General features: G+C 46.9%; 10 protein-coding genes across 10 annotated transcripts; 4 read left to right on the forward strand and 6 right to left on the reverse strand.

Moving 5' to 3' along the window:
• Window positions 1-273: 273 nt before the first annotated feature.
• N7483_003831 (uncharacterized protein) lies at window positions 274-1,369 on the reverse strand (the record flags this gene model as incomplete). The annotated part of the gene is made up of 3 exons (XM_057087268.1): window positions 274-517; window positions 586-983; window positions 1,010-1,369. 3 exons carry the CDS (start codon window positions 1,367-1,369, stop codon window positions 274-276), a joined length of 1,002 nt encoding a protein of 333 aa, XP_056947097.1.
• A 1,066-nt stretch (window positions 1,370-2,435) lies between these two features.
• Window positions 2,436-3,677, reverse strand: N7483_003832 (3-ketoacyl-CoA thiolase peroxisomal; the record flags this gene model as incomplete). Its single annotated transcript, XM_057087269.1, has 1 exon — window positions 2,436-3,677. One exon carries the CDS (start codon window positions 3,675-3,677, stop codon window positions 2,436-2,438), a length of 1,242 nt encoding a protein of 413 aa, XP_056947098.1.
• A 1,192-nt stretch (window positions 3,678-4,869) lies between these two features.
• N7483_003833 (uncharacterized protein) lies at window positions 4,870-5,637 on the reverse strand (the record flags this gene model as incomplete). The annotated part of the gene is made up of 2 exons (XM_057087270.1): window positions 4,870-5,505; window positions 5,575-5,637. The coding sequence occupies 2 exons, from the start codon at window positions 5,635-5,637 to the stop codon at window positions 4,870-4,872; spliced, it is 699 nt and encodes a 232-aa protein (XP_056947099.1).
• Window positions 5,638-6,666: 1,029 nt separating this feature from the next.
• N7483_003834 (3-deoxy-7-phosphoheptulonate synthase) lies at window positions 6,667-7,988 on the forward strand (the record flags this gene model as incomplete). The annotated part of the gene is made up of 4 exons (XM_057087271.1): window positions 6,667-6,709; window positions 6,796-6,851; window positions 6,982-7,287; window positions 7,350-7,988. The coding sequence occupies 4 exons, from the start codon at window positions 6,667-6,669 to the stop codon at window positions 7,986-7,988; spliced, it is 1,044 nt and encodes a 347-aa protein (XP_056947100.1).
• Window positions 7,989-9,398: 1,410 nt separating this feature from the next.
• Window positions 9,399-11,240, reverse strand: N7483_003835 (MFS transporter; the record flags this gene model as incomplete). The annotated part of the gene is made up of 1 exon (XM_057087272.1): window positions 9,399-11,240. One exon carries the CDS (start codon window positions 11,238-11,240, stop codon window positions 9,399-9,401), a length of 1,842 nt encoding a protein of 613 aa, XP_056947101.1.
• Window positions 11,241-12,214: 974 nt separating this feature from the next.
• N7483_003836 (uncharacterized protein) lies at window positions 12,215-13,222 on the reverse strand (the record flags this gene model as incomplete). The annotated part of the gene is made up of 3 exons (XM_057087273.1): window positions 12,215-12,291; window positions 12,346-13,075; window positions 13,130-13,222. The coding sequence occupies 3 exons, from the start codon at window positions 13,220-13,222 to the stop codon at window positions 12,215-12,217; spliced, it is 900 nt and encodes a 299-aa protein (XP_056947102.1).
• Window positions 13,223-15,991: 2,769 nt separating this feature from the next.
• On the forward strand, window positions 15,992-17,339 carry N7483_003837 (UDP-glucose:hexose-1-phosphate uridylyltransferase; the record flags this gene model as incomplete). The annotated part of the gene is made up of 4 exons (XM_057087274.1): window positions 15,992-16,089; window positions 16,172-16,356; window positions 16,418-17,183; window positions 17,237-17,339. The coding sequence occupies 4 exons, from the start codon at window positions 15,992-15,994 to the stop codon at window positions 17,337-17,339; spliced, it is 1,152 nt and encodes a 383-aa protein (XP_056947103.1).
• Window positions 17,340-17,609: 270 nt separating this feature from the next.
• On the reverse strand, window positions 17,610-18,076 carry N7483_003838 (Erg28 family protein; the record flags this gene model as incomplete). Its single annotated transcript, XM_057087275.1, has 2 exons — window positions 17,610-17,957; window positions 18,014-18,076. 2 exons carry the CDS (start codon window positions 18,074-18,076, stop codon window positions 17,610-17,612), a joined length of 411 nt encoding a protein of 136 aa, XP_056947104.1.
• Window positions 18,077-18,244: 168 nt separating this feature from the next.
• On the forward strand, window positions 18,245-19,336 carry N7483_003839 (ketoreductase; the record flags this gene model as incomplete). Its single annotated transcript, XM_057087276.1, has 2 exons — window positions 18,245-18,418; window positions 18,473-19,336. The coding sequence occupies 2 exons, from the start codon at window positions 18,245-18,247 to the stop codon at window positions 19,334-19,336; spliced, it is 1,038 nt and encodes a 345-aa protein (XP_056947105.1).
• A 1,508-nt stretch (window positions 19,337-20,844) lies between these two features.
• N7483_003840 (uncharacterized protein) lies at window positions 20,845-22,138 on the forward strand (the record flags this gene model as incomplete). The annotated part of the gene is made up of 4 exons (XM_057087277.1): window positions 20,845-21,027; window positions 21,105-21,224; window positions 21,281-21,654; window positions 21,715-22,138. The coding sequence occupies 4 exons, from the start codon at window positions 20,845-20,847 to the stop codon at window positions 22,136-22,138; spliced, it is 1,101 nt and encodes a 366-aa protein (XP_056947106.1).
• Between the last annotated feature and the right edge of the window lie 810 nt (window positions 22,139-22,948).

The raw sequence follows: 22,948 nt of genomic DNA on the forward strand, positions 1-22,948 counted from the left end.
GCTCCATACAGCCCAGTCTTAATGTCCAATCAACCAGTTGACAGCCCTCATGGCATTGCAACGGGCCATCCATCCGAATATTCTAATGGGTTATACCCAAGCCAAGTATCCTACAAACCAAAGGTTAGACAAATTGCACGTATCATAGAACTTCAATCCACAAATTTTGGCTGGTGTTGATAATGTCCTTGAACATTTGAATAGTCATAAGCAGTAAAAGTGTCTGGTATGAACTTACCCAGAATTCCCATCCTCTGGTTTTATCCACTGTTCTCATATCAGCATATCATGGTGCGAATCCAGCAGTACACGTTCACTAAGATGAATGTCAAACTTACAGTAATGATAGTAAAGTATATCATTCTCACCATCAAACACCACACCTTGGCCGCCTGGCGCATATGCGTTTCCGTTCGAGCCGTATACAAGCTCACCACCGCCGGAAACTAAGTCTTTGCCAGACTTATCAAAGAAGGGACCACGAAGATTGTCAGAACGTCCAACACGGATGCTGTATCTAGAATAAAGTAAACGTAATATCAGTGAAGGTGGGAAACTCAAGCCAGAAGAAATAAGTATACTCACTCTTGTCCGGGAGCAGGCAAATTATTCGGATCATAATCACAACAAGCCCCTTGACTAAACCACAAATAATAAAACCCATTATTGTACGATAAGAACGAACCCTCAAGCTGGCTTGTACCTCCATCTCCTGGTCCGATCAAATGCCTCGTATCAAGATCAATACTACTCTTCGGAGCAAGCATATCATCTCTCAACGGAACCTGATAGATACCTGTCCAATAACTTCCATAATTCAAATAAGCTACCCCATCATCCGTAATAAACGGGTCAGGGTCAATGGCATTGGAGATAGTAAATGGCGGAATATCAGAACCCTCTCCAGTCTCGGTTTCGATTACAGCGCCATGATCGTACCAGCCCCTGGACCCGGCGAAGAAGATGTCGCGACGCCAATGGCGCTATCCCGAGATCCGGCGTTACTTACGCAGTAGTAGCAGTAGAATTTGCCGTCTCGTTCTATCGCGCTCGGTGCCCAGGGCCAGGTTAGGTTATCTTGTGGTTTGGGGATGACGCTGGGTCCACTTAGGACGGGACCGGCGTATGTCCATGGGCCGTCCATTGAGGGGGCTGTCGAAATGTTGATGTTCGGGCCGATATGGTAGAGGTAGTATGTACTGTCCACAAATAGAATAGAAGGATCGTGGGTGTGTTGGTTTGTTTCGCGCGGTGGAGGGAAGTTGTCTCGTTGTTGAATGGCTTGGAGATTGGTTTGTGCTTGCTGTTCTGTAGTGCTGGTGGCACTGAGGCTCACCATAAGTCCTAGAAAAGGGAGGAGACTTAACATTGTTTCAATATAATATGAGATTGAATATGAGGAAATCTGATGAGCAGTGCTGTTTGCCTTTGTGAGGTTATGATCTGAATTCTCAGGTCATTATATAGGATGAAATGTTCATGAAAGTTATCTATCTCTGACCCTGGTGTCTGGGCTTACAACATCTTACTTCTAGGAACTGCTAGGTTAGTAGCTTTTCGAATGGGCAACCATACTAGTAACTCTGCATTGCGAGGATGGAATATCACACCCTATATCATGATAACGTCTGAGACCCCTGCAGTCCTAGTCAACTTGTATAGATAGCATGATCGTCATGGTGCAATGAAAGCATCATGACGAACAGTAAGTACCTGGCTTTCCGATTGTTATGATCTGCAGTGGCTTAGAGTCCTACGTACTAGGTAGTGATATCCACAGATGTGATATTTTAGACGAAAGAGACAGAAACCCTGGATCCATTACACAGCCTTCGATTTCCTGGAAGAAGTGTTCATCTCAATCTGGGAACAACATTATCAGAAGAGTATTTCAAAGACTAGGTAGAAGATACAGGTTTAGGCCATCCAGGAGAAGACAAGGATCTTGCACCCCTCATTCAGGGCACGAGAACAGCCCGATGAGTTCAAAAGCCCTAGTCTGCAGTGACTGTGTTTCCACCGGATTACTAGGGAATGTACCAGATAGACACATCAAGTGCTAGGTTTGTACCTGTTCACACCAGAACTACGAACATTTTGAAGCTATGATGTTGACCTCTGGGCAGAGGTCACACAGTTACACGACTATAGGTCTGAGAGTCCAAAAGTAATCCAAAGTACTAGTACATGTACTATGAATACTTCATCTTCTCTTGTAAAGACTCGGAAAAAGAAAAATACTTGGAGAGAAAGAGTAGTTCAAGTTGAAATGTAAAAAAGCATCATTTTATGCGAAATTGTATATACACATGCCTCGCTGATATCATAATATAACAGAACCAAATTACCAAAAACGTCCGTACATCAAAATTTGTACCAGTACAAGTTTATGTATGTCCGTGATAACGGTTGTATTTTGTTTTTGTTTCATTCGCTTACTCGCGAACGAACATACCGGCCATACCCATACCGGTACCAATGCACATGCTGACAACACCAATGTCCTGGCCGCTGCGCTCCAACTCAGGGAGGAGATCAGCCAGCTGGCGAGCACCGGTAGCACCGAGAGGGTGACCGATAGCAATGGCACCACCGTTGGGGTTAACCTTAGCCTCGTCAATGCCGAGCTTGCGGACACTGTACAGAGCCTGGGAGGCGAAAGCCTCGTTGATCTCCCAGACACCAACATCAGCAACGGTCAAGCCAACCTGCTGAAGCAGCTTGGGGATAGCGACAGCAGGACCAACACCCATCTCATCGGGAGCACAACCAGCAACAGCGGTAGCGACCCAGCGACCCTTGATAGAGCCGGAGAGACCGAGCTCCTCGGCGGTGGAACGGCGCATCAACAGAGCGGCGGCGGCACCATCGCTAACCTGGGAGCTGTTACCGGCAGTGCTAGCACCATCGGCCTTGAAAGCGGGCTTGAGAGTACCCATCTTCTCAGCGGAGATGTTGTGGCGGATACCGTCATCCTGGGTAACGGTGATCTCCTTAGGAGGGGCATCAGGGTTCTCGGGGTCGTAGAACTTGGTGGTAACGGGAACGATCTCGGAGTCGAAGCGACCGGCCTTCTGGGCAGCGGAGGCCTTGGCGTGAGAAGCAGCAGCAAAAATGTCTTGATCACGGCGGGTGATTCCGTAACGCTCAGCGACGTTCTCGGAGGTGAGACCCATGGGCATGATGCAGTCCTGGGCATCCTGGGAGTAAGACTCCTTTAGCTCGGGCCAAAGGACAGTAGGGATAGCGCGAGATCCGTAGTTACGGGTCATGTGCTCCATACCACCACCGACACCGACGTTCAGGGCACCGGCACGGATACCGTAACCGACAGCGGTGATAGCGGCCAGACCGGAAGAGCATTGACGGTTGATAGTGTTGAAGGACACGGAGGTAGGGAATCCGGCGTGGATCTGAGCCATACGACCGGCCTTAGCACCACCAAGCTCTTGCAGGACGGAACCAATGGTCACATCGTCGATCAGGGCAGGGTCCAGGTTGGGGTTGGCCTTCAATGTGGCGCGGAGGACGTTGGCGAGCAGCTCCTCAGGGTAGGCATCCTTGAAACCACCCTTCTTGGCGCGGGTGACGGCGGTACGCAGGGAGGAGAGGATGACAATGTCGTTGGGACCCTTCTGTAGGACCTGCTTGAGACCGCGGGGAATTGGAGAAGCCATTGTGAGAGATTCTTTTTCTTTGGCTTCGGTCTAAAAATTTATTTGTAGTTTGCGGGGATGCAGCCACGAGATCTTGTTATCTGATCTGGGGTAGCAACACTGAATTTCTAATTACAGTGCAATGGCTGCGAGAGTGGAGGTTGAAGAAGAAAGAAGCAATAGCCCCAAAAATTCCCCAACATGTCCGAGGCAAGAGATTCTTAAGGGAAATGCCGGGTGAAATTCCGGGGTCGGATGCAGTGAGGCCGACCAGTACCGTCAACCGGCAATGGAGATCGGCTAAGCGCTCATCCATGTGGGGCTCAATCTGAGAATGGATTGGATGTTCCAACTTCCAAGTGAACTCATGAGGTTAGCCACCTTCTAGAATATCGTCTTCCATGGATATTCCAGATCATTTAAGAATTTATTTTAGTCCGGTACTGACATTTGCCTTCTACTATCATACTTCCAGTACTATTTAGATGCTAGAATAAAATCCCAAATACCAGGTGAACTTTCGGGTGCTTTGTCATCCAGTCGGATCGGATAAGTTAGGTATCGGGATCTACCTATAGGTATGCCGATGAAGCGAGTGAATAGTATGGCTGTGACAATGTTCATCGAGTCGTCTTCGGAGTAAGCAGACTATACGCTAGTCCAACGTACGGCCTGCACTTGTCTGTGTCTATTTCAAACCTTGGAGTACGTTTCAAATGGCGCGGCTTTTCCACTACCGCCCTTCCGCAGGCATGCGAGGCATACTTCTGTCTACTTAGACGTGCAAGTTCCTCTAGTGTTTGGAGCGGAAAGCCAGTTGAAATCAATTTTATTATCATCATATTATCTCGTAAAGGAGAAAAGAAAAGTCGCAAATCATGGATAGGAAGTCAAAATCCGAAACCCATGTGTGATATCATGAAACTCCTTCCCATCTGAGCCTTGGAAACCTAACGCCGGGGGAATCATGCTGTAGACATCACGTGCATCAGCAATAGTAGAAAATAGATAATAGTATACACGAAGAGGTAGTATCAGCTGAGATGAGAGCTGGAATGACTACCTGAAGGGAGATATGTGAGTTGACTAGAGAATGAGATGGCTGTAGTGCCCTGGGACCTTGTTTCGGCATTTTTCACAGCTGGCGCGGTATCCCATAACAAGTGTCGGTTTCTTTTGCGGCTGAGCCTGGGCAATTAATATGGCTTCATTTTCATGTCGTGGAGACACAGGGCAGGCCAGGGGGATTTCGGGGACGGTCGTGGGTCGGGGAGAAGGGCGCGTGTATGATACCTGTCCTGCTTCGCTTGGGGGGAGAGCTACCCATAGTGACATCGTCATTGTCGCTGATTGGACTCGGAAGTGTAGCTGGTATGAAGTAATGTTCTTCTGTCGCATGTCCTGCATATTCCATCGAGTTCGTGTCTTTCATGACTGCATCTGAGAGAGGCATTGCGGTCGGAAGGTGGGGGTGCAAAGTATGTGTAGTAGGATTTTCATTGATACGGAGCGATCGATTGAATTCATGGTGAGAAATAGCTGGCAGCGAGGCTTGAGTATGGTTGCTGTTGCCGTTGTCTGGCCAAGGCCAACTGCCTTGCAGAGCTGCGAGTGGCTTCACCGTGGCATGATTGGTCGTAGAGCCGACTGGGTTCCATTCATTTCGTAAGTGGTACTCTGTAATGCCATTCGAGGGCGACAGATTTGGTTTCGCGGCACTGAAATATTCATCCTCGTCGCAGGAGTTCACGGGGGTCAAGATGGGGGGTTGAAGAGGAAAAGACTGGCGGAAGTGGGAAGGCTGGGTAGGAAATGAGGGTAGATTCCATGCGGGGCTACACTTTTGAGCCTTTTGTGGTTGTTAGCTAGTTCGCTGCAGACCAGGAGCTAGCTCCATGACGAGGCTTCACGAGCGTACCTTGCGCTGGATGTCCAGCTCGGACTCCAGGTCCTCATCCCGAGGCCGCTTGACCCCAAACATGACTACAGCGCAGAGACTAACTGAGAGCCGATTGCTCTGGTGCAAGGAACTTGTATGGTCATGAAGGGAGGGAACCTTGGAAGCAAGGGGAGCTCAAATTTTGATGGAGTGAGAGAGCTCGGCAGTTACCGTCATGATTGCCCCGGAGGCTCCGTCATGGAAGATGACCAAGCAGCAGTGAATGAGAACAAACATTTACATACTAAGTAGTTTGCAGGGGAAATTTTCATTCTTGGTCTGAATGTTATATTAAATCACTTGAATTTTATTTTCTTATATCTCACTATCATACCTAAAATTGACCTAGTGCTATATTTTATTATTTTATTTGTTATTTATTACTCTATGAATTCTATGGGATTACATAATGGACCCTCATCACCGCCCAAATTCATAGTGGCGCTGATCTCCAACCCACCAGATCCAAGCATTCACATCACCGAAACTTGAAATTCCCTAATTACCTTCTAGTCATGTCAATACCCTCTAGTCAAATATAGTAACACCCACATGCGCAAATCATTGGAATTGAGGATCTCACGGTGGGACAGACTAGTCCAATGCTATAAGTGATTGGTCGTAACCCCGAACTAGATCTGACCCGATGCAGGACTCCGATGCGAGGATGCGAGGAGATGAAAGAATAAAGAAACTAACTTAAATGGTCAAAAAATGGTCTAGTTAGTGCCCAGGTGTACTCTGAGTCAGTCCAAAAAGAGCCACTGGAGAAATCTGCAGTAGACATGTCCGATGGATGTCATTGTGTACAGTCATCCCTGTGAATCATCGAATCTCCACTTTTCACCGTTCCCTCTTTTTTTTTAAACGGGGTCCGAGTCCACAAGTAAATATCTCTCCATTTCCAAGGTTCTCTCTCTTGATCAACTCTTCCCTTTTTTTCTTCCCCTGATTTCAGGTACATCTAAAAGGTCCACTCAATTCCTATCAATCTCAATTCTTTCATCGCTAACTCGCTTGAATCACAACAGTTCAATTGTAATTCTTTCTATTGGTTCCCCCACATTCATCATGCCTCTCGTCAAGACTACCGAAGTGAACGAGGACACTCGTGGTAAGTACTCAATTGAAGCAACTGAAAGCGCAAAACTCTTCAATTCCAATTGATCAGTATACTGATTATTACTCGGTAATATTTAGTCCTTGGATACGATCCTCTCCTGCCACCCCAGTACTTGCAGACTGAGATCCCTGTGGTGAGTCATTTTTTTTGTTCATTCCAAAGAAGAAAAAAGACCCCGCCAATTGAGGCCACGACGCCCCTCCCCACCACGTCAAAAAATAGTTAAACAAAAATTCACAACAGAAACTAACTGGAAATTCTAGCCCGAACGTGCTTTGAAGACAGTTCGCTCCGGCCGCAATGAAGCCATCGAGATCATTGAGCAGCGCGACGACCGTTTACTGGTCGTCGTCGGTCCTTGCTCCATTCATGACCCAGATACCGCTTTGGAGTACGCTCGTCGCTTAAAGGAGCTCAACGACAAGGTCTCCAAGGATCTGTGTATTATCATGCGCGCCTACCTGGAAAAGCCCCGCACAACCGTCGGCTGGAAGGGTCTGATCAACGATCCTGACCTTGACGAGTCCTTCCAGATTAACAAGGGTCTGCGCGTCTCCCGTAAACTCTACGTCGATCTTACCTCCACCGGTCTTCCCATCGCTAGCGAAATGCTCGATACCATCTCCCCCAGTACCTGGCTGACCTGATCTCCCTCGGCGCTATTGGCGCCCGCACCACCGAGTCCCAGCTCCACCGTGAGCTGGCCTCTGGTCTCTCTTTTCCCATTGGCTACAAGAACGGTACCGACGGAAACCTCACTGTCGCTATTGATGCCATCGGTGCTGCGGCGCATCCTCACCGCTTCCTTGGTGTTACCAAGCAGGGTCTTGCGGCTATTACCAAGACTGCTGGTAACGAGCATGGTTTCGTGATTCTGCGTGGTGGAAACAAGGGCACAAACTACGACCGTGAGAGTATTCGTGGTGCGCGCGAGGCTTTGCGTGGTAAGAAGCAGCGCGAGGTTCTTATGGTTGACTGTTCCCACGGTAACTCCAAGAAGAACCACCTCAACCAGCCTCTTGTCGCTAAGGAGGTCGCTGATCAGCTTCGTGAGGGTGAGACTGGTATCATTGGTGTTATGATTGAGTCCAACATCTACGAGGGTAACCAGAAGGTTCCTCCTGAGGGTCCTGCTCACCTGCTTAAGGGTGTTAGTATCACTGATGCCTGTATCAACTGGGAGATGACTGTGGATGTCATGAATGACCTGGCCGATGGTGTTCGTGCCCGTCGTGCTATTCAAAAATCCAAGTCTAATGGTGCGCAATAAGTGAAGGCTATTCGATGACATCTTTCTTGTTCATGTTATTAAATCTCTGTTTCTCTGGGCTGTCTTACAAATTTGTTTTTTTCTATATTCATGAGCCTGTTGGGAAGTAAAAGCTTTGATTTATCTTCCTGTGGGATCAATAGATACCTTTCCATATCATTCGATAATGCAGCGTGTTTCCTGGGTTCAACTTATACTTCATCGTAATCATTTACATGGCCACACATAATTACTAGTGTTGATTTATCTGTTTCATGAGTATGGAGGGTAGAATTTGTATAGGGAAGGGGGAGATTTCTCCCATGTCCCAAATTACTAGTGAGCTAGTACTAAGTGCCATCCTGATACCCATGATGAAAGAGGTGAAGTCCAGAGCTTTCCCCAGAGGACCCACTCTCAACTCCAGATTTCAACTGACAGCTTTTAAATCTTAAATAAAGTGTCCACAAGATCTACGAGATCTTTTTAATTCTCCACTGCGGCGCAGGGCCCAGACGTGAAAGGTTTGAATGATGGTGGGAGTTGCAAATTCGAAGGGCAAAGCGCTCTCCCGCTGTGGATGCCCGAAAGGGAATCGGGATTCCCTCTTAGGGAATAGTGGTGGATGGTGTGGACCGATGGAAAGACGTTTATCCCTTCTAAATTCTGGCAGGTTTAGGTTATGTATTCTGTGCGATCTTGTTCTTATTGGACTGTGTATTCGTTGCTTTGGTCTGAATGTTGGGGTTGGTTTGGCGAGATACCAGGGGGTGTACCTGGACAGGCGGGAATAGCCCAAAATAAACAGGAGATTGTTTAGGAACCTTCAAATTTAACAGGTGGTATTTTCTAGAAAGTACTTTGAAATTAGAGAGATCAAGTATCGTATTATGTATAGTTTTCAAGTATGAATCCACGATATTCAGTTTGTTAAACTTGAAGTATCAGTAACTATGCTTTTTCCACTTCCACCCCGTTGCGTGTGGGTAAGCCCGCCCGAGCGGGTATAAACCTGCAATTTCACAAGTATCTTTTGTACGGGGACACAATACAAACGATACTTAAAATCAAAGTCAAGTTCCTACCTCCATGAACAAATTGACATTAGATGAATAGAGATTAAACCTCCATAGCTTGAATATAATTGAAAACTCGCATATTGTTGAAGTCAAGGCAATTTGATGGATTTTTAGAATTTCGTGTGGTACTACCCAGGTGCCTGTTTAGACCAATGCTCATCTCCTGTGCAACTGGTGGGGAATTGTGTAGTTACTGAAGCATTTCTATGACTTTGACATGGTCCATTGAAACATTATAAACTTTTGAATTATGATTATACATAAGATCTGTGCAGTATGTATGAGCTCAGACAAACAAAGATGTCCCAGATGAGCCTGGGTCTGTCAAATCGACGCTATGTGGGTATATCTCTCAATCCTCCCGATGTCCACTGATAGCCGACTGTCGGGTATTAACTAAATCCAAATCATAAGGATTCTCTTCGTATTGTGTCGCAGTGGGGACACGATGCATTGATCGTCCAGAGTGTCGAGAACTCCGTGATGCACGAGATGCACGGCGACCGATGCTGATGCGTGAAGGCACAGTTGACACACTCTCACTATCACTGACATCGTCCACAACAGCTGTCTCTGGATCCGAGATCTCTGTCTCCTTCTCTTCGGCCGGTACTGGTCGAGTCTGCTGCTGGTTCTTCTCGGCAAGGCGGCGCATAAAGGCATCCGCTTCAGCGGCAAAGGTGCAACGCTGGCGAATCTGGGCTCCGTACTTGTAGAAAATGAAAGGGAATGGCACGCATGCAAGCGAAAGGAATGCAGGAATAGATGACGCCCAGTGGATACCAAGGTTGGCATACATGTATGTAGTGAACAATGGGAAAGCCATGCCGAAGAGGGAGCGCAGTGCCGCATTTGCAGCTAGAACCGAGGCGGCATAGATAGTATATGAATCAATGAGGTAGTTGAAAACACTGAGGAAAACAAGTACCATTCCAAATCCGAATGGAGCACCTGCAGCGATAGATACCATCCAGTGGATGCTTGGTGAGTTTGTCCAGGCAAACCAGAATAATCCGATTGGAAGTGCAACACCTCCTACCATACTAGGCGGAAGTCGTACCTCAGGTGCGAGGCGATCGGTTGTTTGGCTGCATTTCTTTTGGTATCGCATGTTCTCTGGGAAGGTGTACATAACGGCGACAACCATGCCGACTAAGATTCCTAAGAAAGCAAGGCCACCAATGCCCTCACTCCAACCACGGACTTCCTGGAACACGATTGGGTAGGCGGCGAAGAGCATGTAGAGGGTACCATAGATGATCGCCATGTAAATAGAGAATAAGAACACGATCGGCTCTCGGAACAACAGGATCCAAGGACGCGATAAGGCAGTTGTGATTGTCTTTCCCATTGGTGTAGGTCCGCGCTCAATATCAAGCTTGCTGCGATATACTTTTCCAGTCATCTCAGATAGCTTTGCGGCTCGTCGACGGAGGAGTACTGGTGCGTATGTTTCGGGCAGGAGGAAGATAACGCATAGCCATAAGACTCCAGAGAATATAGCCAGGAATCCCTCAACCCAGCGCCACCCAGCACCAGAAGCAAGGAAGCCTCCAATGATAGGACCGATGGTTGGACCAAGGAAAGGTGCGGCGGCGAAAAAGCTAATGGCGATACCGCGTTGGGAGGCAGGGAACATATCGGCGATGGTACCACCTGCATTTCCAAAGGGTGAGGAACCGAAGCAGCCGGCTAAGAACCGAAGAATGATCAACGTTTGCATATTCTGAGCACCTGCGGCGCCGGCATTGAACGCAGTCAAAAAAGCATAAGTGATAGTAAAGATATGGCGACGACCAAAAATCTCACTGAGCGGTGCCCAGAATAGTGGTCCAATAGCAAATCCTAGAACGAAGAGTGACACTCCGAGGATAGCGACCTCTTCTGACACGCGGAAGTGCTCAACAATCTGACTTATGCCACCGGAATATGCGGATGATACCAAGGCGACTGCGAGCGTAATAAACGAGACGAGGAATGTGATGAACCATTTCTTGAAACTGCTGAAGTTCATGGGGTTGCGAGGATCGCGCGGTAGCCAGCTAACAGCGTAGGGATCATCTTCAGTGCCGGAACCTGAATAGGGAAATCGAGCGACTTCTTCGGTGATGACCTTTTGGTCAAAGACCAGACGCCAGAAAGGAATACTGGTAGGTAGCGAGGGGAGCTCACCCTCAGAACCCGGAACTGACATGATTCTGTAGCTTTGCCCTATGGACCTGGATATCAAGATCTAGATCTGGTGTTATGAAGATCAATCAAGTCCACATTCCACACAGGGGCGTTTCAATGCAGATCAGTCTTTCGGGTGAGAGATGAAACTAAAGCAAAGAAGAAAAAAAAATAGAGACAAAAAGCTATCATCGCCACAACCAGGACGAGAATGAATAATCTCGAAATCAATGACCATGACCCACTTCGATAACCGGCAACCGAGGCATCTTCCTAGTGTAGTTAGAGCCGTTACCAGACATATCGAAGCCGGTGTTATCATTGGTTCGTAAGCGTATAATGTATTCCAGAATTCGGCACCGGGTGCCGACTGCAAGCGAGTGGATTCGAGTTATGAAATTTTCAGTGGAGACTCGAATTATGTCTGTAACGTTTATCCATGGTATCGGCCCGAGCGCCCATTCAATGCAACGGCTTCCCGAACTATGTAGTATTCTTCGAGTTCATGTCGCGTATTCACGTCTTTCATTCGTCAAGAATTCTTCAAATATTTAAGAATGTCTGGGCATATTGTACTGCAGGTGATGAAGATGAGTGTCAGTCTAGATTTTCCCTAATAGATAGTGGAGACAGCTAGGGATCGGCACTATACAAATCGGGATCGTGAATGAATACGCAATACCACGATCAATTGATCTGAATAGATACAATTCTCTATTAGTCGATTGGTCCATTCATGTTTTATTATCAGGGGTATGTCTGATATCTTTCTATATTTGCCTAGTAGGTATCAGTAATGAAAATTCTGAGTCAGTCTCCGGGTCATCACTGGTATTCATATTCTTGGAGATATCCAGCTATCCATGTAAAGATATTAATAGATGTGAGGCCTGCTTTGCTCACTGTCATGATTCGTCAAGGCTCAAATTCCGAGCCTGAGTATTCTTCCCCTTCACCATTCAGTGCTCAGCTGGCAGCGAGAATGGTAGCACCGCCCTACTTCTTCTTTTTCTCGAAGCCTTTCTCTGCAGCCTCATCTTCCAAGAGCAATCTGAACGTGCGCAGCCATATATCTGACGAAACGTTAGTATCATGTCTACCTGGTAATCTTGAAGATTATTACTCACTTCCAAGATATACATGATACACATCAGTTCCATGGCCATCACTGGCTTTCTTTCGTTCAACTGCGAGCTGCAAGCCGATGGTTTTCTTATCGTCGAACCAGACCAAATGCTCCATGAGTCGATACTCATTCGGGTGGTCGACATGCTTCCCCTTCTCATCCCACTGGTCCAGCCAGTCGCGATGGATCCGGATCATCTTATTCTCGATCTTGTGGGGCTTGGACCTTCCAGATCGCTCTTCCAGATACATTCTCAGACGGAACTGAACGAAGTCCTCGTTCCAGTCTAGCGACACATTCTCTGTGATATTGATATCATCTTCTGCATCCCCATTCATATTAGTATTGCAACATTCAAACCAGTCATCTTCATCATAACACCGCAATTTCCTACCAGCATCAAACCATGGATCTCCGTTAAAGCCTCCGAGACCGAAAATTGAGAACTTGTCCACGCTGGGCAGGGGAGGTTTGCGGTCCTTATCAGTGTTGTGAGGATCTCCATCACTTAGGGATACCATTTTGTTATACTCCCAAGTGATGAGCTTCTTTACGCGTTTCATGGGGGTGTACCAGCCCAGACGTAGAAACACATCCTGGTACTCATGGCGGAGAAGGGTATGTAGACGTCGTTCAAGGATTTCGAGAGCCTTCATCTGGATGGCGCGACAAACGCGAGTGATGACCACCAAGGTCTTAACTGAGAACTCTTTGAAGATGATATCGATAAGCTATTGCCAGAGTCAGTCTCAGCTGATAGATCTCTCTTCAATGTTGATTCTTACCTCAGCTGGAAGATCAAATAAGGTGCGCCAGTTCCCATCATTGCGCAAGGAAGTTGTGCAAGCCTTGGACTTCTTGGATTTCTTGGAAGCCATATTGATTAGCAGGGCACAGCTAGATTGCAGGAGAATTTTGAGGATGATGGAAAGGCTCGATGGCACAATGTGAAGATGAACTAGGTAGGCTCAAGTAAATAAGTTATCGATGTTATCGATAAGGGTTCGATAAGCCTCAGGACATGACGTCATGACCCACTGCACAATATCTGCCATGCTAGACCGCTTTCCAAGGCTGGCCAACCCCTTCCATGGGTGCCAAAGCGGTGTAACGTGGCAGATATGTAGATGGCTCGATTTAGTGCACTACATTTACCAGTTGGGCATATTGTGCATCCTCAGGGTTAGACTGCCCTAATTAGATACTGCCTTTAATGTTTATTAGGATTATTGAGTACAGGCTCACTAAACAGTTTTACTCTAGTCAGACTCATTCTAGGATTGAGTTGTGAATTTTTTGATCTTCTCTCCAGGGCTTCTATCTTCAAAGGTTCTGGCTTTGGTATACTAGTACAATGCACTTTCATTGCGCCACGCTGTGAATAGTATAGTATATTACAACTTGGTTGTTACAACTACTTGAGCCGTTCCCATCTACTACCAGTACTACTAGCATTTCGACTTCACACTGGTGGGCAGCCACATTCAGCTGGAATTCGGCGAACTTTGCATGCGTCCCAATTGCAACAGCTGTAAAGACAGGCGAATTCTGCGAGGGAGGAAGAGTCCGTTGATCACGATTTTCATTTTTGCAAAGATCGATCAATTGATGAGTTGGAGTGCTACCCCTGACCATGATCTTGCTGTCGGTGGTTGGTCGCTTCTTGTTCAAATGTTGATCGCTTGCATTCAATGACCATAGTCTTTTTGCGGGTATTAGAGATATGCTGCGATACCCCACAAATAATGCAAGCCCTCTGCGAGCGCTACTTGCACTTCTCTGAATCGTTCATTTCCTGATCGCTTGATTTAATGCCTGTGATGATGTTAAAGCCCGTTACCAAGACTTCAAGTTGCTGGCCATCAAGAAAGTCTTTATAACTACCCCCAGCCAACCTACACGGGGTGTTCCAACCGGGGATGTAACTCCTGGTAGCTTTGCATAATAGGAGATCAATGACTGATTGTGTGTAAACCCAGTGGGCAATCGGAAGGCCTTTCTGCAATTGGGTCGTAGTTGAACGAAATGCTTCTAATCTGTTACCAAAGTCTTGTTAGAAATATCACAAAGAAAAGAAAATGCAGGCATACTGCCTATCCACCAGTGAGAACTTGAAAGCCCCATGATCCAAATATGGGTAAAGACAATCCACTTCCAATAATGATGGTTTTTTGGTGAGAATTTTCCACGATAATTGACAATATTTTGAATGTGGCGTCTGATTTTTTTGGAAGTTGGGAGGTAGTCTTCTCTTCCATGCAGGTATCTTTCCTCCCAGGGGAATATCATTTGTAAGAGTCGGAGGTACATATGGTCAACCACGACCTCTCTTCCGTTTCGAAGGTCATTGATATAAGATATCATTCCGGGTTCTTGGAAACACTAGTATATATCATGTCAGTCCTTAATTTATATAGGACGGTTAGTAAGGCAGATACCCACCCGTGCACCTAGGTACAATTCCAAGATCAATTGTAGTCTGACTTTTTGGTGTGATTAGGCTTGCTCTCGAGGTAGTCCTTAATAGTTTGAAGGAACTCGTAGAACTAATTGCTGGAGAACTTGAGTAATCATTCCAGCTGTAGGTGTGGAGTTGGTATGCGCATTAGGCACCTGGGTGTCCGTCTCTTCAAGGGTGACCTAAAGACCGCTATACTGGAACCTGACCATTTCCAGTCTATCTGTTAGTAAATGCTGACTCTTGAAATCATATCAAGTAGGTGGGTGGCAGTGATAACCTTGGAAAGTTTGAAATATAGCTGTACGTACCCAGAGGCATCTATTTCATACCTGCTTTACTCTATTTCTCTGCCATACTAGCAGAGTAGAATTGAAATTTAGTCATATTTCTTTACAACGTAAGGGATGTACGATGGAGAAGTGAGCTTTAAATATACAAGGTGTTACTGATTTATTGATCACTCAAGTGCTGAAGGCTTTACTTCAAATATTGTACCTGTGATTCATAAACCGTTCCAAGGTATGAGTAGCATGTATAAGCCTAGGTAAGGATCAATTGATGTTCACTCAGCTTGTTATGACTCGTGAGACCCCTTAAAAGGACCTACTAGTAATAATTTGATCACATCTAAGGCCATGCTCAGATCTTAGTGAATACTAAAAACCCGAAGTGAAAATTTTGAGTGAACTGGATATTCAAATAGGATGTCATCTCCACATTTGTGTGCCTGCATGAAATTCCATATTAAAGTGGGATTAAACCAGATTAAACCCCAGTTCCCCGAGTCCGGGATCCCGAACGATTCCTATAACGGCTCACCGAAATTCAAGGTAACATCACTAAATTAGGATTGACATGCATGTACACAAACAAAAAGGGAAGCAGATACAAACCCAATCCATCTATATGAATTGAGTATATTCATATGTTGATCGCATCACTGTAGCGATCACATCCATATGCATATTGTATGCAAAATGAGCATGATGATCGATTTATGTAGGTATTGAAGTATTCTGAAGCACTCCGGAGACCCCGCGTCCACCCCGCCGGTCATTGACCCTTTCCCGAGCCCCAATATAATCAAATTGTGGCGGGGCTTTTTCTCCTCTTATATATGTAACTGTCTTCGCTCCCTTTGCAAAATTTTGTCAATTCCCACAAGGTACTCTTCGTCAATTTTGAAATGGAGAACGTTCTTGACGATATCTCTCATCGGAGATATAACCCTTTGCGCGGTTCTCATATTCTGGTTTCTCCCCACCGAACCAAGCGCCCTTGGCAGTATGTGCTTTCTCTGGAATCATTGTGCAACAAGTTTGCATATTGCAAATCGCTAACGGAAAAATTTCCCTTGCATCGACAGAGGAGCACAGGAAAGCCCCTCAAAAACTACACTGCCCTCATACGATCCTAAGTGCTACCTGTGCCCCGGAAACCAGCGCGCCCAGGGTGACGTCAATCCCAAGTACGAGAGCACTTTTGTCTTTGTCAACGACTATAGCGCTGTGAAAGAAGAACAGGCTGCATATGATGCTAGCCAGGATGATGGTAAGATCGGCGAAAAAAAGCAAATTTCCCTTGACCGTGTGGGGTAGCTGACCATCCCCAGAACTCGAATCGCGTTTCCTCAAGGCCGAGCCAGTGACCGGAAAATGCTACGTCCTGACCTTCTCAGCGGCTCACAACCTCACCCTAGCCGACTTGGCTCCTATCGAAATTGTTCCGGTCATTAATGCCTGGACAGAGATCTATACCGCGCATTTGTCGCCCACCTCACCTCTGGCTCAGAATGCCCCGCCCACTCACATTGCGCCCGCTGCATCACACTCAAATGTCACCAAGCCCAAGGAGCAGTACCGCTATATGCAAATCTTTGAGAATAAGGGCGCTGCTATGGGTTGCTCCAATCCTCACCCCCATGGTCAGGTCTGGACGACTAGCACCTTGCCCGAGGAACCCGCTGCTGAGCTAGAGCAATTGCGCCGATACCGTCAGGAACACGGCGGTGCCCACTTGTTGGAGGATTATGCCGCGCTGGAGAGTCGCAAGGGAGAGCGTATTGTCTTCGAGAATGAAGCGTTCGTTGTAGTTTGTCCCTGGTGGGCGACTTGGCCCTTTGAGACTATGATTGTCAGCCGTACGCACAAGCGTGCGCTGGTCGATCTGAGTGAGTCGGATAAGACTCTCCTAGCGGAGGCGATTGCCGAGACCACTCGTCGCTATGATAACCTTTTCGAGACTCATTTCCCATACAGCATGGGTATTCACCAGGCGCCGCTTGATGGTACTGCTGAGGAGATCGAGGCATCTTATCTACACCTTCACTTCTACCCGCCACTTCTGCGTAGTGCTACTGTGCGCAAGTTCCTTGTTGGGTATGTCTTCTCTCTATATACCTTTAATTCTCCGCAGAGCTAACGTTTCATAGGTACGAGCTTATGGCGGAGCCCCAGCGTGATATCACACCTGAGCAGGCTGCTGCTCGGTTACGCGGCTGCGGTGGTGAGCTGTACCGCAAGAAGATGGAGTAGAGTGGATATGAATATTGGGAAAGTCATTTTGCATTAGAATCCCGTTGAAAGATGGGATCATGGTAGTTTGTAGAATCAAGCTTGATATGAAGACAGTGGGTATCTTTTCAGGCGTTTTGTAAATTAAGTGATTCTTGGATCCTTATAAATCCTCGACAGAAGTTTCGACTTTGCACCCAAAATTCGGATACGACAATAGAATTCCGCTTTATGCCATTCCATCAGATATCCTAGGTTATCCTTTGCTTTCAGCACCCCCTTTTTGCGAGCCTACAGGCCCAGGTACTCTCTGCGCTGCATCAACATCCAAGCAATCGATGACGAGGCCACAATCAACGGGCTGATGAAGCGGCCCTTCAGCGACGCGTTTCCGACAATCAGTTCTCCAGTGAAGTGAGTCAGAGCAATTGCGTAGGTCCAGATCGCAAGATCATACACGGCGGGTGTGGTAATGTTGTATGCGGCAGTCATGCGGATCACGGCTGAAAGGAAGGTCCAGGTACCGAAGATACGACCGGAGAGTGGCTCACATGGAACTGAGCCATTAGTGTAGAGGAGGGTGGTATAGTTGGCGGAAGTGTAGGCCTGCAGACTGTTGATGGCGGATACGGCGGAGACCTGTTTATTTGTTGGTAAGTAGGGGTTCGCGTAGAGGGGAGTCAGGTAGAAATTACGAATAGAAGCCACTTGGGGAGCAAACCCTCGAAAGGGGGCAAATAAGACAGTACTTGATCCATCGCGTATATGTGGTATATTTAAGGTGAGGTGTCTTATGAAAGTGAAGAGACCGAGGATGTTGATTGGGGTTGATTCTTGGCGTTGATCTTCCCCCAACAAGCTGCATTGACATTTTTTCTACTTGTGTTTATTCCTCCTATTCCCCTCCAACCCCTCAACATCACACAATGGATCTCTCAAAGCATATTGAATGTCTTTCACAATGGCCAACCCATTTGTCCCCGGGCTTGCCGACTATCTGTGCCTTGTCGCTCCTTGTAACCGGTGGACTGGTTGTCGCCTGTAAGGTCTGGAGCTTCTTGCGGGTAATTCTGAGCCTGTTCGTCCTTCCAGGAAAGCCGGTATGTATATTCTCTAATCCAATTTTGATATGCGCTAATCATTGTCTTCTATAGTTGCGTTCCTTCGGTCCCCCTGGTAGTTGGGCTGTCGTTACCGGTGCCTCCGATGGCCTGGGTAAGGAGTTCGCGCTGCAGCTTGCAAAGGCCAAGTTCAACGTCGTTCTCGTGTCACGAACCGAGTCAAAGCTTGTCGCACTGGGAGAGGAAATTACAAAGCAGTACCCCAAGGTCCAAACCAAGACCCTGGCTATGGACTTCGCGCAGAATGCCGATGAGGACTACGCCGCGCTGAACGAGCTGGTTTCCGGTCTCGACGTGTCCATCCTTATCAACAATGTCGGCCAGAGCCACTCCATCCCCGTTCCTTTCGCCCAGACTCCTGCCTACGAAATGAACAACATCATCACTATCAACTGCACCGGTACCCTGCGCGTTACACAACTTGTTGTCCCCGGCATGATCCAGCGCCGCCGTGGTCTGGTTCTCACTATGGGCTCCTTCGGCGGTCTGCTCCCTACTCCTCTGCTGGCCACCTACTCCGGCAGCAAGGCTTTCCTGCAGCAGTGGTCTACCGCTCTCGGTGCTGAGCTGGCTCCTCACGGTATCGATGTCGAGCTCGTCCACGCTTACCTGATTACCTCCGCCATGTCCAAGGTCCGTCGTGCTTCGGCCTCTATTCCTACTCCTCGCGCTTTCGTCCGCGCCGTCCTCTCCAAGATTGGTCGTCGTGGTGGTTCGTCAACCTACGCTTACAGCTCGTCTCCTTACTGGAGTCACGGTCTTATGGCTTGGTTCCTGACCACTATGATGGCGCCCATGAACAAGTTCGTCCTTTCTCAGAACAAGTCTATGCACGAGTCTATTCGCAAGCGTGCTCTGCGCAAGGCCGAGCGGGAAGCTCAGAAGAAGAGCACCTAAGAGGATCATCTGGGCAACAGTGCTCGATTCTAGATCAGAACTAACTATGACATGAAATTATGTCTATAATCAGGGGGACAGTATCAGAGGCGGACAAGGATATATAGCTTATGAGTTAGATGACCAAAAATATCAGTCCAATTTTAATTATTATGATTTCGCCCGAGCATTCAAATTACAGCAGTCAAATTACAACTGGAGGATGCGATCCAATCTCCGTCCTGAGCATGCATTGCTGATATCGCCCTAATCTTTAGCGTCTGTTGTGGCATTCCTTGGGCGGGACTTTAATCAAAAGCACGGCACTGCCCGTGACAAGCCTTTCTCCCGTCAACAATTCCGTTGATCCTTCAAATGATCGTCAAGCCATGTGGGATTTTTCGCATATTGCAGGTTACATCATGAATCCTGGTGCTCAAATGCTGATGCTATGATCCGAGGACAACAAGTATCACATGTGCACTTCTTCAACTCTGGCTCCATAATAACCCCTTTAGCACATGTGGATCACACTGTGGATCTAGTTGATCGTTTTTCAACGTTTTAAGGCTGCCAGGTCATGCCATGGAGCCTCGCATGTCGGCATAATTAGGATGCAGCATCTTCTTGCCGACAGCTGAAATCCTGGAGACTTTTCTGATGCCCCCCGGAACAAGATTACGGGTAATCCGAACAGCCTCACTTTCAAACATGAAATATGATATCAACCACGGAGTATCTGTTTCATGTTTCAGGTCGTCGTATAGGGTACCCAAACAAGATGTGATCTTTAAGCGCCATGATCTTCGACTCCGGCATTACCACGCTGCTCAGACATCTCTCGTCGGCGTGAAACTCAAGATTCAGCCTGAGCTAAGCCCAATCCCCACTCACAGACTAGGACGGAATTTGAATCGGTCTCGACTATCGGCAAGCATGCAGGTAGCCGATCTAACTGGATAACAATGAGACAATCGCGAGTCCCCACAAGGGTCGGTGTGAGATCATGAAACGCGCATGTATGAGATAGAGTACTCGACCAGAACCAAGTGGAGTCTGACGCGGGAAACCGTGCGGCAGCCAACACAACATTCGAATGAAGACCCGAGATTATTCTTCTGGAAAACCTGTCATTTGACCAATGAGACTCCTTGGACCGTTCAATTCCTGCGCATGCCCAGGTGGTGTAGATTAACTCCCCAAATATATCCTATTTTGATATCATCGCACGTCGAATCACCTTTCCAATTGCCGATCTTGACCCTTCTCTACAATATCTCCCCGGACATTCTTGAAATGTCTCTCATCTCTGACGCAGGGTTTACCCGGTTTGCGCTCATTACACGCACCCCACCCCCTGGGGACTAGTTGATCTAGTCTACGTACTTTAATGCGTGGCCCCGCGCACCTCTGAGTCGGCTCCGAGTCCCTCTTGGTCTAGGTGCAAGATCCAGTCAAACGTTTTCTTCCGAGTATATCTATGATCATGTCGCACAATATCTGAGAACTTACTATTTACTCTGGTTCTCATGTCGCCTTCATCCGGGGCTCTCGTCCATACCCTCAGCCATAACTGGCTAGGCAAGGCGGATCTTGCGGTTCAGTCGGTTTTACTCACAGGTGGGGTAATTGCTGTTGCCTTGCGGTTGTGGTCGAGGCGATTATTGGGCGTTTCATGGGAATGGACTGACTGGCTCGTCTTGGTTGCTTTGGTAAGATCTTTGCGTTTGGTGTGGCCAGTGATTGAAGTATAGACTTGATATCAGAGGTACTGATGATATGATCTTAGATTGTCGCCCTAGGTCGCTACATAGCAGAGCTACTTCTTGTATTGCTCTGTGGACTGGGACTTCACACTGAAGATGTTGCAAAGCTTGGAGGTGATGATATCTTGATTCGGTTTCGCAAGGTAGGTTCTATTACCCTGCTAATGATTATTTGCCAGAGATCCCTGACATCATCCAGATCACATTTGCCGGCGAGCTCTTATGGATTACAGCTCTTGCATTGATTCAACTGTCTATCCTTCACTACTACCTCCGCCAGTTCCAGCATCGAATAATTGTATTGTTGACCTATACAACGATTGGTATATGCTCCGCTTTCTGGATTGGAAGCTTCTTTGCTACGACATTCTCCTGCACTCCAGTCAAAAAGGCATGGCTCTCCGATACAGCTGGTCACTGTGGCAACACAAAACAGCTACATCTAAGCTCGACAGTGAGCGAAGGAATTGTTGAGGCATTCATCCTGTGTCTACCAATTCCAATTCTCTTTCATTCGCAACTCCCCACTCCTAGGAAAGTAGCAGTGGGTGGGATATACCTCTTGGGATTTATGTGAGTACTTGCACACGGTCATCTACACAAACTTGGAACCCTTTTAACCATCTCGTATAGTATCATCGCCACAACATTGATCCGCATAAAAACATACTCCGAACTCAACATAAACGACACCCTCTATACCTCCGCACGAAATTCTCTCTTATCATGCGTCGTGCCTCTACTTGGCGTTATCGTCGCCTGTCTACCGATCATACCACCAGCCATCCACAGAATATTCGGCACAGCCATCTTCCTATCTCCATCAGATAGTATGACTACCTACGGCTATAGAGCTTCCGGGTATTACAAAACGACAGTTCTATCCGGTACCCAGATGGAGGAGCCTGAGATTCCCTTAGTCTCAGTTAGACAACCTCCCATGGCGAAGAAATTATCTGAGTGGTGTCATGGACAGATCAAAATTACTTCGGATTGGGAGATTCATTCTACGAGGAACTCGGCTAGAATGGATAAGGATTCGATACGTAGAGCTTAAGACAGGCTCTAAGTTGAATTTATGATTTATGACTGAATATAAGATAACCTGGGCTATGCCTAGCGATGCTTCTCATTTTCCACATCTGGACAAAAGTAATCTGGAGCTTTTTAGGATAATTCTTACTAAACTTATACATCCGAGGTTCTAGTAGCTTAAAAATTAACAGTAACTAAGTGCTGACGCTGTACCTAACCACCTCTCAGAGTCCACAATCTTTGCATCTCCATTGATCCCTACGCTATAAGAGAAAATTTAGTATAAGATACTGTCTCAGTATCTGGATCTCTATATTAATGTCACTCAGACTCGGAGTGACTTATTATAAGAACTTGAAGGTGGAGTGGTTCATTCAAATATGCAAGGTATCATGAGAAGAGCTACCAAGAGGGGAAATAAAAAAGAAACGCAGAGGGCAGGGATCGAACCAGGGACTTCTCAATTTCACGATGCTTGTGCCAAGTGAGGCATCAAAATGAGAAGACGATGAAAGCTTCAACTTTCAAAAAATCATAAAAAATCTAATAAAATAGATAAAAATATAAAAGTAATATCAAAAGAAAGAGCAAAAAGAAAAAGACTCCGCAAAAGTCTTTTACTTAGTCCGCTGCATGCTTTCTCACGGTGGTGTTCCATTTAGGCAAGTCTCACGCTCGCTGATGCTACTTGACAACCCTCAGTCCCAGCAAACCAGACTTATGGTATCATAGTCAAATCACATTGGGACAGACACGATAGCCCGCTGAGCTACTACAATGCGGATGGTTATCTGAACTCCTGATTTTACCCCTATAATTGAGAAACGATATC

This window comes from Penicillium malachiteum, assembly GCF_028827825.1.
Source record: "Penicillium malachiteum strain IBT 17515 chromosome Unknown utg000002l:1.0-8849297.0:1.0-8852440.0, whole genome shotgun sequence".
In the NCBI taxonomy this organism is placed as follows: domain Eukaryota; kingdom Fungi; phylum Ascomycota; class Eurotiomycetes; order Eurotiales; family Aspergillaceae; genus Penicillium; species Penicillium malachiteum.